Source organism: Merops nubicus, unplaced genomic scaffold (assembly GCF_000691845.1).
Source record: "Merops nubicus isolate BGI_N331 unplaced genomic scaffold, ASM69184v1 scaffold12228, whole genome shotgun sequence".
Classification (NCBI taxonomy): domain Eukaryota; kingdom Metazoa; phylum Chordata; class Aves; order Coraciiformes; family Meropidae; genus Merops; species Merops nubicus.
The window spans coordinates 39076-51515 of NW_008623700.1; the positions used below are offsets into that span (position 1 = coordinate 39076).

General features: G+C 41.9%; 1 protein-coding gene across 1 annotated transcript in view; it reads right to left on the reverse strand.

Annotated features, from left to right (window-relative positions):
* The window catches only part of ITPR2 (inositol 1,4,5-trisphosphate receptor, type 2), a gene marked incomplete at its 3' end in the record, with an annotated part of 60360 nt that overhangs the window by 29333 nt on the left and 18587 nt on the right, over nt 1–12440 (reverse strand). The window contains exon 12 of the mRNA XM_008945164.1: nt 11977–12127. Within this exon, the coding sequence (XP_008943412.1) occupies nt 11977–12127 (151 nt within the window). The remainder of the gene's footprint in view (nt 1–11976; nt 12128–12440) is intronic.

A 12440-nucleotide genomic window follows, 5' to 3' on the forward strand; every position in this document is an offset into this window, starting at 1 on the left:
GACTGTAAAAGGAAAGCACACAAAGAATTTGATTTTTCAAAGTAAACAAGGCAGATTACTGTCACGTTTGAGGTCCCATTCGGCATCCAACCTTACACAATCACTCTGAATTGATCTTTTGAAAATACTACTTTAAGTCCCTACAAAGGAGAGGAAAAAAATGTATTTCTGACTTTGTATGATGTTAGGGAAAAAAAGCTAGAAGCCAAACTAAGGACTAGATCCTCACATCACGCAAGCACAGGAAGTTCTCCTAACACCAGCAAAAGGGAAATTCCAAATACCCTTCTTGCTGCACCATGAAAATGGTGCATTTTCCTTTCAAGTCAAACAGCTGAAGAGTAACACAGGATGGATCTTTCTCCCCCGACCCTTTCTCCAAATGTGCTAAACATTATTTTCATTGACCATCATTCAGTATACCCATATAAAGCTAGATTACTAAGTGGAAGACCTTCAACCCTTGAAGTAGCTTCAGTTAAACCATTTTTTTGCATTTACTTCATCTTCAAACCATGAAATAAATGACCTCACTCTTATCATCTTGTCCTTAATGCTGACTGATAGGCCCACAACAAGACCTGCAGGTTGTGCAGCTGCTTGATGCCCTGTAATACATCTGCTCTACAATTCAGTTGAGAAGTCATCATCCTCTCTCCCACATGTTCTGAAAATCCCTTTCACTCAGTTGTACTGAGGTGACTATAGAGAGGCACTGCTATTTGGAAACCTCAGGAATTTCTTATAAAAGAATTTGAGTCAATGGGGTTATCAACAAGTCACTTAAGTCTAACACAAGTCCAGAAGATATTATTCTTGAAACCTAGATAGAACTGCAGTTTGTCCCAAATGAGACAGAAGAATTCCACTTTCTCTTGAAAAGTTCCTGCCCATCCTTCAAGACTGAAGTCCACTCAGTGTAAAGTTAACAGAAAAGATGGTGTCTTCTGGACAAGGAATCAGACAACAACTTGGGTGGACCTCATGTTCTCAGAGAAAGCAAGCTGGGATTTTGTCCACAGCATACATTTTGCTTACTCATCAGCTATCACTGGGGTGCTGCACAGGCACCTCAGGGGATGGGATCCAGCTCCCTCCATGACCAAGGAATCAGCCACTCTGCATTTCAGGACTAGATCCATAAGTGAGATGACCACTCTCCCCACCTCTCAAAAGGATTGTGGGAGGCCTGACATAACAAGACTGGGATCCACTCAGCTAATGGGATGATGGAGCCTATAAAAGCATCTAGGAATAAAAAGCAATGAGATGAATGTTGTCCTCTCCTCTTAGCCATGGAACACCAGAGGTAAAAGACAGCACCAACAAGTGAGCAGCAGCTATGAAGCTGCTTCCCAACAGCATCAGGAATTTCACGAATGCATAGAAAGGATTTTAGTGGGAAAAAAGTCTACTTAATTCAGTTTAGTATTTACAGCTGAAATGTGTAGTGACTCAGTACTGCACTATTTCTTTCAATAACAGCAGTTAGACAACGTGTCATGGGTAAACCCATCTTGGAAAACTTTCTAACTAACTGCCTGATGCTGACTATTATTTTCAATTAACTCAGAGCAGACTTGGGGAGAATGTTTCCAGTGTGAAAATAATAGAGCAACTGAAGCAATTCAGCATTCTTTTCAGGAAAGCTATTTTAACTGCTACGTTTTGTAGGGTGCTGATGAAAGGTAACCATCTTTTAGGAGTAGACAGCAGCCAACCAGCTCATTCATGCATGGCTGTGTCTCAGCACTGGGAGGAATTGGTCTGTTCTTTGAAAGAAGCCACAAGCAGTCATGTACATGAAGGCTGGGGAGTACCTTCTCTTCCAAAAGATCCCCCAGTAATCATCACTCATGGGTGCTCAGCGTTACCTGTCCAGCCCTGGAAGTCTAGACCTTGTCAAGCATGGATTTAAACCCATCACTCACAAGCATCAGGGGTCAGCAGCAGCCTAGCAGTCTTGCTAGTGAGCTGTTTCTTCTTGCTATGCTTTTGTGTTCTCTTGTCTTCAGCACAGTTATCTCAGCAGGATGAGGCATGCAGAAAGGTTACTGCACCTTAAAATGTGACTGACCTCGTGTCAGCTAAGTCTGCAACAACGCAAGACAAAACACACTGGCTCAATAAAAGAGATTTAAATTCTTAGTACATATGCACACAATGACTAAAATAACAGAGCTCTGATCTTAGTCAGAGCTCCAAAGCACTTTCTGAATACCAATGGCCAAGGAAAAATTAACTTACTGCCTCAGCTAGTTAACTGAGCTAAATCAGGACAGATAGCAAGGAGATGTGAACCCCGATTACTTCTGGTTGCACTTTGCTAGAGATAAGCCAAGAGAAGCCTGAGCTGTGTTTCCATATGTACTGCTGCCCTTAACCTGCTGGCCTGCATAATTTGTTGTCTTCTTTGAGGTTAAGGCATTAACATTTACATACAAATGAAGTGTGGCAGGGAGAGGACAGTCATTGCAATGTTGTAAGGTGCTAGTGTGTGCAACCAACTCTTTCTCTCACCAGCAAGGCACTGCAAAAGCACTCAGAGCTGTGACTGACCAACAGAGGAAAAGAATGCAAGGCAATCTCCATGAATCTCTTTCCATTTTTCCAATTTTCCCTTCCTCTCCCAACTCTTCCTCTCTACTCGTCCCTCTGCCAAAACAAGTCAGATGCCAAAAACCTTCCACAAGTAATGGAACCCCTTCGAAATGCCTCATGTCAAATGTATGGTCTCACAAGGTTAGCCAAGAGAAGACTGAAATCATTTTATGCAGAAGTGGTAATTTAAAGGAGCTGCAGATTGACAGGCACTGAAAGAGGAGGAAAGAAGAGAATGCTTGTCATGGTTTGAAAAGATGACTGTGCATCTCCTTTTCATTATGCTTTATTACAGTGATCACAACTTCCTAATGAATATCCGTTTCTGTCACAAAACTGCAGCACATAATCTCATACAATTTGGCATGACTGACAACACAGCGGTCTCCCCGAGAGGAAAGACTTTTCAGAGGAGTCAGTTATGGGGAAAAAATAACAACTACCCGAGTTATCCAAACAGTGGGTAATTTGGCACTTCGTTTTCTACATAAATATATTTTCTTGGTAAGTCACTTATTGGTTGCAAGAATTCTGAAAGCAGAATATAAAAGTAAACACCAATTTGCTATGGAATACAGTGTGGATGCTGAGTGACAAAATACCATATGCAGAAAGAAAAACAACTGCCAAAGGCAGCTGACAATTCATGCCTTCTCCTCAAATTGTTCCTAGCCAAAATGCAATGCAGCACCCTCAGCTTGCTCTGAAGTACCCACAGCATTTTAGATGGACCTGAACTGGTCCTCAGCTGCCACCAAGGGCGAGAACCTGTTCTCAGTACCATTATTGTTCATTCTTCCTCAACACAGATACAGGAAAGGAGGATTCCTAGGACTCAATTTTCTAAACTGCTCAGTCTGTTTTCAACAGTGCTCATCTCCCTACTCAGAAGTATAAAAAGTGCCCATATTTTCAAAATGGTTTTAACACCCAGTAGCTCTCATGAGGGACTGGAGAAGCTGGATGCTCAATGCTTCTGGAAACCAAGTACCTCAATAGGTGCTGGCACACGATGGCATGCTTCAAGAAATCTGGTACAGAGCAATGTGCACGCATCCACTGCTCCAACAACTTTGATTAACCTGTCCATGAAAGTCTAATATATTCTGCAATCTTGCTTATGTAGAAAAAGGGGTGGTGGAAAGGAAACAAACCAAAGCTTTTGCAAAAATGTGGCATTTCTCGCACTGTCTTTGTAGTTATTAAGTCACAGAGACAACCCTCAGATGTCATCGAACCTGAGTTTCTTTGTCTAGGACACTTACTTGATGCTTCAACTTATTCCAAGCATCTCCTAGAAAATACTTCCAAGGCAGCAGGGCACAAGCCAGACAGCATGTGCTACCAACACACTCAACCCATCCCTACCAGGCCAACTTCTTTCACCACAGCCCTTCAGACCTCCTTCCCCACCCACAACCCAGCAAGTCCCAAAGCTTTCTCAGTCCTCAGCCATTCTCATTTTCCCCATGAAATTAACTTGTACCAACTGTAGCCCCAGTGAGGCAAAACTGAATTTTGCCAGTGTGCTAGGGAAGCTTTAGGCTGGTTTCTGACCTCACAGCTGCCTTGGGAGGTATCTGGTACCTTGCTGAAAGTCCAAAACTTTCACCACCATCAAAGCCAGTTTTCAGCAAAGCTGAAATGCTTTAGAGCAAGTTCATTCAACCAGGTTTTAAAACAGTACTTGGAACAGCAAGACACTCTCCCAATGACTGCTGAACAGGAGCCTTGACTTGGTGGATTTTGGTGAGACTTATCCTAATGCTTCACCACAACCTTCTTCCAGTTCCAGTGCTATCTTAAGATGTAACATTGCCTCTCCTTGGGGATCCCCTGGCAGGGGACTGTATGCACAGCAACGTCTAGTTACCAAGGGCTACATTAAAAACCCAACAGCAGCTTTAGCTCTACATTTCTTCACCTTTGTTGATTTAGCTACATTGCTTCACACAATTTCATTTATCGGCGTGAAAAGTTATAGCCATTTTTAAGACATATAATAACAACACTTCAGTACCTAAAGGAACACATTTTATTCCAAGCCTGTTAGAGCTATATATTATTTGGCAGGAGCATTAAGCCTTACAGCTCTGTGGAAGAGGTATTAATTTTTACAGGTTTTCTACAGAATTTGCTCATAAAGACTGCAGAACCTACCATAAACAGGCCAAGAATCACACTTTATTCCTTCATTAAACCATTTTTCATTGCTCAGTAACTAGCTGACCTCAGGTAAGCCTCACAGGAAGCCTAACGCAGGACATGAAGGGCAGAAGGTGAGGTCAACTTCTACATTTTATGCAGCCTTCAGAGCTAATGAAGCCAAGCAAACAAAAATCCCCACAATATGCAATGCACATACATTTGCTGCCCATCTCCTGAGTGAATCTGGCCACCCCAGCCTCCACTTACCTACAGTGTATGCACAAGCCCTCCCTTTTTGCACACAAACTCATTGCTGCCCAGCCATGGTGAAACTCCCCAACTTCTCTTTCCCCTGACATTCTGCAGTTTCTGCTGATGTTGTCTCTACCCAAAAACCACAAAGCAGTGTGAAAAATACAGCCTTCATGACACAGACACTAGGCAAAGGAAAAAGGACATACATCAGCACGCTAGCCTTGAAGGTAGAAATCATCATGGGAATCAAGCCTCCTAACCCAGTTACACCTATGACATGGATATTGATTCCTAGAAGAGCAATGGCTTCTGGAATCACATTAATGCACATTCATGATGAGGGAAAGAATAAGGAGGAAAGAGAAATGGTCCACGCCAGAGAATTAAACTCTCAGACTGACCTCCCCTCTGGTCTGGCAGTATTCTGCACTGAACAGCAGCTGCTTCACTGTAGACATCTGTGACTAACACAGCTAACTTTCCTAAGGGTTACATCTTTTTTTGTCTTGCAACCTTTTTTTTTTTTTTGGTAAACTGCTGGCATAAGTTATTGTTCCAGTCTGCCAGGCAGCCACTGCCTCATTAGCTCTGCTAATCAAAGTATGCCTCAAGAAGATATTTCAAACTGTTAACTAGACAAAAGAGCAGCTAGCAGACATGGATGCAAGGCTGAGAAACAATGCAGTAGTTTCTAATAGTCCTGGATGAGATCTAGTCCTTCTTGGTCACAGAGGACATACAGACACAAGAGAAACAGCAGATCCAACCTCGTTCTCAAGCCTGTTCTAGCAGTGGTCTCACTGGTGCTTCTAAGCAGTACACATCTCTACTTGCAGCCAGCAGGGCTGGAAGGAAACAGTACCTATCTTCTTGCTCAGTTGAAGCTGAGGGACTAAGCAGACTACCAGGACTTATCAAAGGGACAGCAGACTGGGTGAAAAATCACTTGACACACTGATATACAAGCACTCCTTTGCAGACAGATGGTGCTGAAGTCTTCAGGAGAGAGTGAGGATTTCTCTACTCTACCCCTTGCCAGGGTCAAATTCTTTGGGGGACATCACCAGAAGGCAGCCAAGCTCCAGCATGACACAGGGGCCAGACCTTTCATGATACATTTCAAAGAAACATCTCACGATCTGAGGACAGCTATGGACAGATTTTTTGTCCCTTTGGTCTAGGGGAGGGATATGCTACCAAGCTAAAGACCCAGAGATAACCTGAAGGAGCTGGGATATTTGCCTACCAGTTTGAATAGATAAAAGGAGGCATCTGTTGAGTCAGTCATGAGCAACACATTTCATGTGAGAATGACAGAGGCAGGAGCACCTGAAGCTTATTGTAGATAGCTTTTAAAACCTGTTTTTCAAAAAGGCATAGCCTTGCTTTGTGGAAGCAAAGGGAGATGAAAGACTAACTGATGTCGGTGGACAACTGGCTCAGGAAAATTGCAGCCATTTCCATAGATCTCCTGAGGGAAAGACATACTCTGCAGATAACCCAGGTCTGTACCACCAAGGGCTTTTTCAAACTGATGCCCAGCACTGTGAACTGCATCCCAAGACACACCCAGCTTAAATTCAAGGATGTATTTCTTTCCTTGTCACTATTCTCATCCCCAAAAAACAACATTAACTAAGTAGCACTGAACTGCATGGCAAACATGGAGCTTGCCTGCTAGTAGTACCATGTCATCTTTTAGACCTGACATACATTGTAGTTACATGATTTGACTAAAATCAGCTATTTAAAAGATCAAATCACACCTAGAGAAAGAAGTGCATTTTAATTCACAGGGAATAAATAACCAGTATTGGACAATGCAGATTGGCTCCTCACTCTGGAATGATACAGTCAGGGTGTATCACTTAATAGGAAAGTAATAACTTTACCTTTTAATTAATACTGCAAGAGATTATAACGTTCTTGAAAGGTGCCAGAATGAAAGCACAACTAAATTAAGTCCCCACTTTCTCCTTAAGAAAAAAAATGCCTCTTTAGGATACAGGTAGTATATTTTGAAAACCCCATATTTTTTAGAATCTAAAAGGGAAAAAAAGAAACAGAAGAAAGGTTCAAATAACCTCAGAAAAGTATTCAAAGTTACAACATTCTGGGGAAAAAAAAAAAAAAGTTGGCTGCAACATTTTCAAGTAAATTCATTTTTAGGATGCAATTTAGGTAAGAAGCATTCGTATTTCCAAAAATATAGATCTTCTCTTTTTTCAGGATCCTATCTCACAAATGTTTCTAGCCAACTCTCCCCAATCTGTCTTCATCAAATAAGGTCACACCTGAAAACTACATGCACACTAATTTAATTCTTGTTAAACTAACTGTCAGTTGCATTCAAATCGAGCCTTTTAAGGGAAGCAAGGCATAACGTTTACAATTACTTAAGGATCTTTTCAGAATCTTTGCAGAACCAAAATAGAGAAATTCATACACATCAAGGACTACCTCAGCCATCAAGGTGACTCAAGATTTAAGCAAAGGATGGGAAAGGACATCTTGAGGTAAAAGGTTAATTAAGTCTTCATGCAACTTCCACTAAGCCTAAAAATACCTCCCATTTTGCAGATTTGCCTCAACAGTTCAACACTTGTCATATGCTTCCTTACTTAACAAGTAGTTTTACTGAAATAAGTGGGTCTATCTAAGATATAAATGTTAAACAAGAAAAAGATTCCAGATTGCTGTTGGTCAATTTTGTTGTTTCAGTTTTGAGGTGTGCAGCTCCAGGCAGGCTTCCCCACAGCCAAGACCCACCTCCTTCCTCCACACACCATTAATATATTTCTACCCATTCCCAAAATCCTGACTACAGTCTTCATGATGAGGAGCACTGGCCAAACCAGTAAAGAGACAAGCTCACCAGTTCCCTATAACTTCACATTATAGGAATAATGCTTCAGATTCTAGAAGCTTTTGCTGCTACTGACCTAGAACTAATCAATGCCAGTAGTGGAAAGGCAAAGGACCCTACCTGCCCCTAAAACAGCACTGAGTTTCCCATAGAAATCAATGCTTCTTAACAAAAATGCAAGACCTATCATGTAAAATAAATATATCTCACCCAAAAATGTTAACTTCTACAGAGCTGCCATATGACTTTTGAAAGAATGACATGACCTTTCCATCTGGTCAAACCTTTTCTCAAGTCATCTGTCCCAGAACCTGAAAATTCTGAATAGGCATAATTATCCACAAAATATTGCTGTTATATATCTATCTTTTATATATATACACCCAGGCTGAGTCACTTTCTAGTGCAATTTTTACTAAGAGACCTGTAAGCAAAAAGGGACAATAAAAAGACAAATCAGGTAACTGATAAAACAACTAACATATTCTCAGTAACTCAGCTTTATAGCAGACAGAGATGATATCTGTGTAAAAGGGGAAGGGGAACCTTTGATGTGCAGTCTTACAAGTACTATAGAATTGAAAACCAAGATATACTTAGAGCTTTACCTGGTGAACAATCCTTCCTAACAGACTGAGGAGGGATCTAGCTGTAGCTCCTAAGACCAATTGCTCTGTTGGCCTGCTCATCCCTCAGGATACCTAGAGGATCCTGGACAAGGTGGATGCAGACTCCACAGAATCTAGGTAACATCAGTATTTTGAGGGTCAAACTTGTTTGGGTAGAAATGCAAAGCACTGTAGCATCAGACACCCTAGTTGTTCCCCTTCTTCCGGAAGATAAAAAAAGCACAAGACCACCATTAACAAACATCATCATCTCCCACCCAGGCCTGTTCCAGTGACCCTAATACAGCAAGGTCTCCCACTCCAACACAGACTCAAGGTCAGTCTCAACCCAGGCTCATTTATCGTGAGCATCATCTACAGTCCAACCCGTGCAGAGGCACCCCAGACCACCACCACCACTCAGACAGAAAACATAAGCACCTTCTGCACCTTACCATGGGCTCAAGCACATGTTCTCAAAGTCTGAAAGGACTGGACACAGAAGCAGTCAACTACTTCACAGCACAAGCCAGAAAATCCCCTGAGCTCGGCTCTTCCTAGCTCAGTGTGGGCTCACCACACCTCAGCTATGGCCAAGTAATACCCAACCAGGCAGACAGCACACAAGCAGGTCAAGAGATCTGTGTGTTTAGGGGCTCATTCAAACCTTCTCACCACCTAGGAGCAAAGATATAATCAGGATGTGGGTGCAAGACAACTACAGGGCTGGTTTTAAAGGACTCCTACCTGGCAAAAGGTTTTTAAAAAAACAAACAGGAGAGAAAAGAAAAAAATAGTGGAGCTAAACACTTAGCTGGCACAAACTCTCATAGCCCCAGGAACTGGAACAACCTCTGCCAGCCAATGTCCTTCCCCTACAGTCTGATTCTTTGCTCACTAGCAGGCTTCCACATGAGGCAAAGACAGGCAGAAGTTACAAACAGGAGACATTTCAGCCACATCTGTTGTCTCCACAATGTCAACAACTACTGTACCTGGTGCCTTCTTCTTGAGCTACCTCTCTAATCTTAACCTGCAACTACAATTAATGCTGATTGGATTTTGTGTGTTTTTTCTTAATGAAAAGTACTCCCCTTTTTTTATTGAGTAATATCTTTTTCAGATGTGAATTACGTTCTTTGGGCATGAAGGTCTATGAGCTGGTTGCTCAAAAACAGTGAACAGGAGTTACCAAACTGCTTAAACTGCTTCTAAATGATGCATCCTTGTCACGTAAGCATCTTCATAGCCTCATGCTGCCCATGGGTAGGTAAGGATGCAACTCCAGAGAAAGGAGGAGAAATGGTAAGATGCCTACACATACCAGTTAAACATTCAGGATCATTCTGTCTCAACTGCAAAGTGAACACACAGTTTATGTGGTTTATGACCTGTCAATCACAAAAGAAGAGGGAGGCTGAAGGCAAGGTATGACCATCCAAAGATGGGTATCCTTTTCTTTTGCCTAAGACTGTAGAGGGCCTCTCCAGCAAGTCAGCTATTACAGCTATTTCAACATAAGAACACCTGTCTCTCCACAGAAAAACTTCAAAGCTTATTTTTAATGCTTATTTTGGAGGCTAGACAGCACAATAACTGATATATTTCTCTATATCTGATCTCCCTTAAGATGGCAGACACAACTGACAACAGCCTGAGCTACTGAAAAACTCCCTATAAAGCAATGGGCTTTCTAGCCACACAGCAGAAAAAGGGAAACAAATAAACAAACAAAACCAACTCACAGATCATTTCCAAAAGAACATCAGTGGATTGTCACATCCTGAACTGGTTTGGTGTTTAAAAGATAAATGTCCATGGAGGCAACTACCACCAAGAAACAAGTTAAAAGAATCTGTATAAGGGCCAAAGTTAATCAAAGACACACAAAAAAACCCCCACTTTTGTTCCATGCCTTTTTTTACTGACAATGTGAGACAAAAACAGATTCATGACAAAAGTTTCCAACAAGGCTCCAGTCAATGGTTGTTACAAGGCTACTGAGCTTCCATTTGCATGGTGGTGACATTTCCTGCATTCCTTCACACATTTATTTCAGAATAAGTTCACTGATTTGCATGGAATTGCTCTGGAAATTAGTATAACTGAGAGCAAGTCTGTCTGCACTTAATAGGTGGTTCTCTCCTCTCCTGTACAGCCTGAAAGGAAACCCTTTGACTGAAATAGAAGGGAATTAAGGAAGAAACACAATTTTATGGGTAATGAAAGCAAGTAAAAACACTGAATGAGTTGTATAAGGACTTCAAGGACTTGAGCAGAGAGAACTAAATGCTAGAACCACATCTGCACATCCCATCTTGCCAATATGCCAAGAGTGTATCTAGAGTCAAACCACCTCCAGAGCCATTTAAGAAGAGAGTCTGCAATGCAGTATTCCAAGGACAAAAAAAGGAAACATAATTCCAAGTGTCTGAACATAGAGTCTTTCTCTAGTGCTGTAGAGGGACTGCAGCCAGCTATAGCATGCCCTAGTGTACACAGCATTGCAGGAAAGACTTCCAGGGGATTTCAGAAAACTGTACTGAAAAAAAAAAAAGATTGAGAGAAGCAAACATAAGACTTCCTGGCTCAGAGATGACAATAACAATCTACACTTCTCCAGAGTGTGTGAACCTCAAAGAAGAAGGATGGCACACTCATGCCTCCTGTAGAAGTGACTGAGCAAAATGATGATTAGAAAAACTCAAGGCTAGGAAATGGCCTCCCAAAGAAAATACAAAGTACTTGTTGTTTCAAAAAAGACAGCTCATCCTTTTGGGTGCTGTGTGCCAGCTGGCAGTGCAGTAACACTTATAACAGCCCTATATTTGCCATCAGTCTCCTGGACTCTCAGCCCACATGACTGTCACACCTCCCCCTTCCACGCACACAGGGAAACTGAACTGCTAAGCTTCAGCATCTTCCTGGCATGCTCATTCTTCAGCCAGTTTTAAGCCACAGTAGAAAAGGCAGTAGGACATACAGTATTGTCCTGGGGTTGCCAGACAGGCACTGTGGCCTGGGTTATGAAAATAACATCCAAACTGACAAACACATGCAGAGGATGGCTTCATCTGGACTCATATCTGGTGCTTCTACAGTTTTGAGACCAGTAACATCAGATTCTCCCTTCACAGGAAGAGCTAAGACAACTAAGAAACACTTGTGCCACATATGAGCCATCATAACTGCTGTGCCCAGGCAAATGCTGTTCAGCACAAGGGACACTGAGGCTTAGGTCCAGATTTGAAAGTTCAGTTCCAAACAAGCAAAGGAGCAGCAGCACCAACATAGTAACCACAAGTCATGAAGGCTGCAGATCTGTTTCAAAAAGTTCCTTTTTAGCTGACCATCCTAATGGACCCTGCAACACATTCCTGTAGGCGGCTTTATGTGTGAATAAAGAACCTTGAAAGATCAGTGAGACACTGCATAAATGATTTCCAACCTAAACAATTAATCAAACACTGGAATAACAGTCTTTGCTGCTTCTCTCACCTCCATCCTGAAACTTGCTCAACCTTTCAAAGTATGATGATATAGGAACTTGAACAATATCTAGAATGGCCAGCAGCGTCCGGGTCAGTCTGAGAAGCTCACTGAAACTATAAAAGCCAAAGTATATGAGGTTTCGAGCCAGATGTACCACCTGTGAGACAAAGAAACAAAAATTAAGGAAGTATCAGCAATCTTTGTGGTATTTGGTTGTGCAATAATACAGTTGCAGCTTTCAGAGAGTCAGATCTAGAGGACATTCAAATTAGCACAAGTCTTTCCACTGATTTAAACAGGCCTTGGAGTAAGGCCAGTGTTAACTGTTTTTCAGAGTCAGACAAAACAACTGGGCAGTTAAATTACAGCAGAGAGAGCAAAATCAAAATGAGCTTTAGGAAGGTTTGAAAAGATAAAATTGCAGCTGGGAAAATATTTAAGACTGAGAAGAAAGAGTCCAGGAAATTGTT